General features: G+C 46.8%; 1 protein-coding gene across 2 annotated transcripts in view; it reads right to left on the bottom strand.

Annotated features, from left to right (window-relative positions):
* Positions 1-2,026, bottom strand: part of NPL (N-acetylneuraminate pyruvate lyase) — a 14,188-nt gene extending 12,162 nt beyond the window's left edge. For both annotated transcript variants that reach the window (XM_017736478.1, XM_008635383.2), the window contains exon 1: positions 1,793-2,026. In XM_017736478.1, coding sequence (XP_017591967.1) covers positions 1,793-1,857 — 65 coding nt within the window. In that variant the 5' untranslated portion in view covers positions 1,858-2,026. The remainder of the gene's footprint in view (positions 1-1,792) is intronic.
* Positions 2,027-2,032: the final 6 nt, after the last annotated feature.

The raw sequence follows: 2,032 nt of genomic DNA, 5'->3' as shown, positions 1-2,032 counted from the left end.
GTTTTTGTGCTACACTGTAACTCACGCCCCCTGCCCTGCCGGCATGGTTCCAGCCACAACTGCCGGGTTTCTGATACATCTGATCTACCACTCCAGGACTTTGCTCATTCCTGCATTCTCAGCTTGCTGCCTCCGAGGTCCCTGCCGCAGCTCTCTTTGCGATCCAGAGGGCGCCCCGGGATCGGCTGCCCCTGGGGGTCCGTAAAGAGAGCCCCCTTTCCATCCCTGTTCGCCGGCTGCGTCCGCCATCACCGCGTGGAGGGACGGCCAGCCCCGCCCCACAGCGCCCCCTGCAGGCGATGGGGAGTCACCGCACCCACCCTGCCCGGCCGGGAGCCACCAGCGCCCCTGGCGGCCGCGACCGCAACTGCACCGGGGGGAAAGGGCCTAAAGAGCGGCAGGAGACCGTTCACTGGGTTTTCTGGTTCTGTTTGTTGTTGCTGCCGTTGTTGTTGTTTGTCTGCCTTGTTTGTTGTTGTTACCATTGTTGCTGTTTGTTTGCCTTGCTATACACATATACTAGTAAAGAACTGTTATTCCTTTTCCCATTTCTTTGCCTGAAAGCCCCTTAATTTCAAAATTATAGAAATTCAGAGGGAAGGGGGTCATATTTTCCATTCCAAGGGAGGCTCCTGCCTTCCTTAGCAGATACCTGTCTTTCAAACCAAGACAGAAAGCAACAGCATTCCCTGGTAAACAGGGGAAATAGAATTCTTGGGTTATCTTCTCTGCAAGACAAATTTATTTTGTTTACTAGTGTATAATATTTCACTGTTGTTTTCACTTGTCATAAATACAGACCAACCCTGCGGTCTGGAAGTCAATTCTGATGCCTTGATTGGTTTTACACAACTCAAAAATCCATAGATGCCACCCCAGAACATATCTGACAAGGACCATGCAGTTAAGGCAGAGGGCTCAGGTCACTCTCTAAATACCATGTTGCAATAAATCTGAGTCATAATAAAAAATAAAATCAGAAATAAGTTTCCTTTAAAGCAAGAATCAAAGCAGTGACTGCAATGGAATGAGTTCCCTGACTGGGATGGAGCCATGTTTTTCAGCACTTAAAGTAAAGTTCACTTTTGGAGATCTGTACTAGCAAATCTCCACTGTCTCTCTCAAGTGTGTACAGATCCTGACACATCCCCCATGAGAGCTCAGGGTTCTCTGCTGACTCCAAACAACTTGGTCTTGCAACATCAAAATGCAGTGTTTTTTGCTTCTGTTTGCCGCCCCTGCTCTGAAGAAAGCTGAATTTCAAGTTTCAATTTCATGTTATTCTCAAAACTGTGCTGTCCTTGCAGCACAATTTTCTTCAAGTTTAGACTAATTCCATGCACATGTACACACACATGACTGCATGCATGACTTAGCTAAGGTAGAGAGAAGTCTAAAAGGCCTTCAGATTCTGACAATTATTTTCTAGCTCTCAAGAACTCTTTTTAACTAGGACTGCAATTTTCCTTAACAAACATGAAAATGCTGCAATGCTCCGCACATGTAACTGTACTATGATTTAATTTGCACCTAACAAAGCAACAGAAAAGGAGATATGAGACTGATCCAAACTCTCCAAACCCAGACCCACAGCACGTGCTAGCAACAGAAGGAAGCAGAGACAAGGGAATCTCACTCTAGTCCTAGTGGGACCAATTTAATAGTTCCCCCAATCCCATCAAAGATCTGATTAAAAAAAAAAAAAAAAAAAGCAAGCAGATCACCTCCAAATAAGAAAGAAGGAAAATAAGGGTAGAAGGAAACAGTAATCAGTACAATTTTGACAGCTCACCCATCCGGAGTCATTGGAGTGATGGTAGCAGCTACAAGACCCTCTAACTTCTTCCGGGGTGTCATTGAGCTGTTTGGAAAAAAAGGTGTAAAAGCGATTACCAGCTCTGTTCGAGTGCTTCTGTGAAAGGGTAAAAACCTCACGGACTGTGCATCAGAGCCCGCCAGGCAGGGAGCGTGGTTCTGCAGAGATGTGGGCTCCAAGCCATTCCCGCGGGGACGGAAAACAGCGTGGGGGGGG

Source organism: Corvus brachyrhynchos, unplaced genomic scaffold (assembly GCF_000691975.1).
Source record: "Corvus brachyrhynchos isolate BGI_N302 unplaced genomic scaffold, ASM69197v1 scaffold155, whole genome shotgun sequence".
Classification (NCBI taxonomy): Eukaryota; Metazoa; Chordata; class Aves; order Passeriformes; family Corvidae; genus Corvus; species Corvus brachyrhynchos.
The sequence above is the reverse complement of the archived record's forward strand: the minus strand, read 5'-3'. Positions and strand labels throughout refer to the sequence as shown.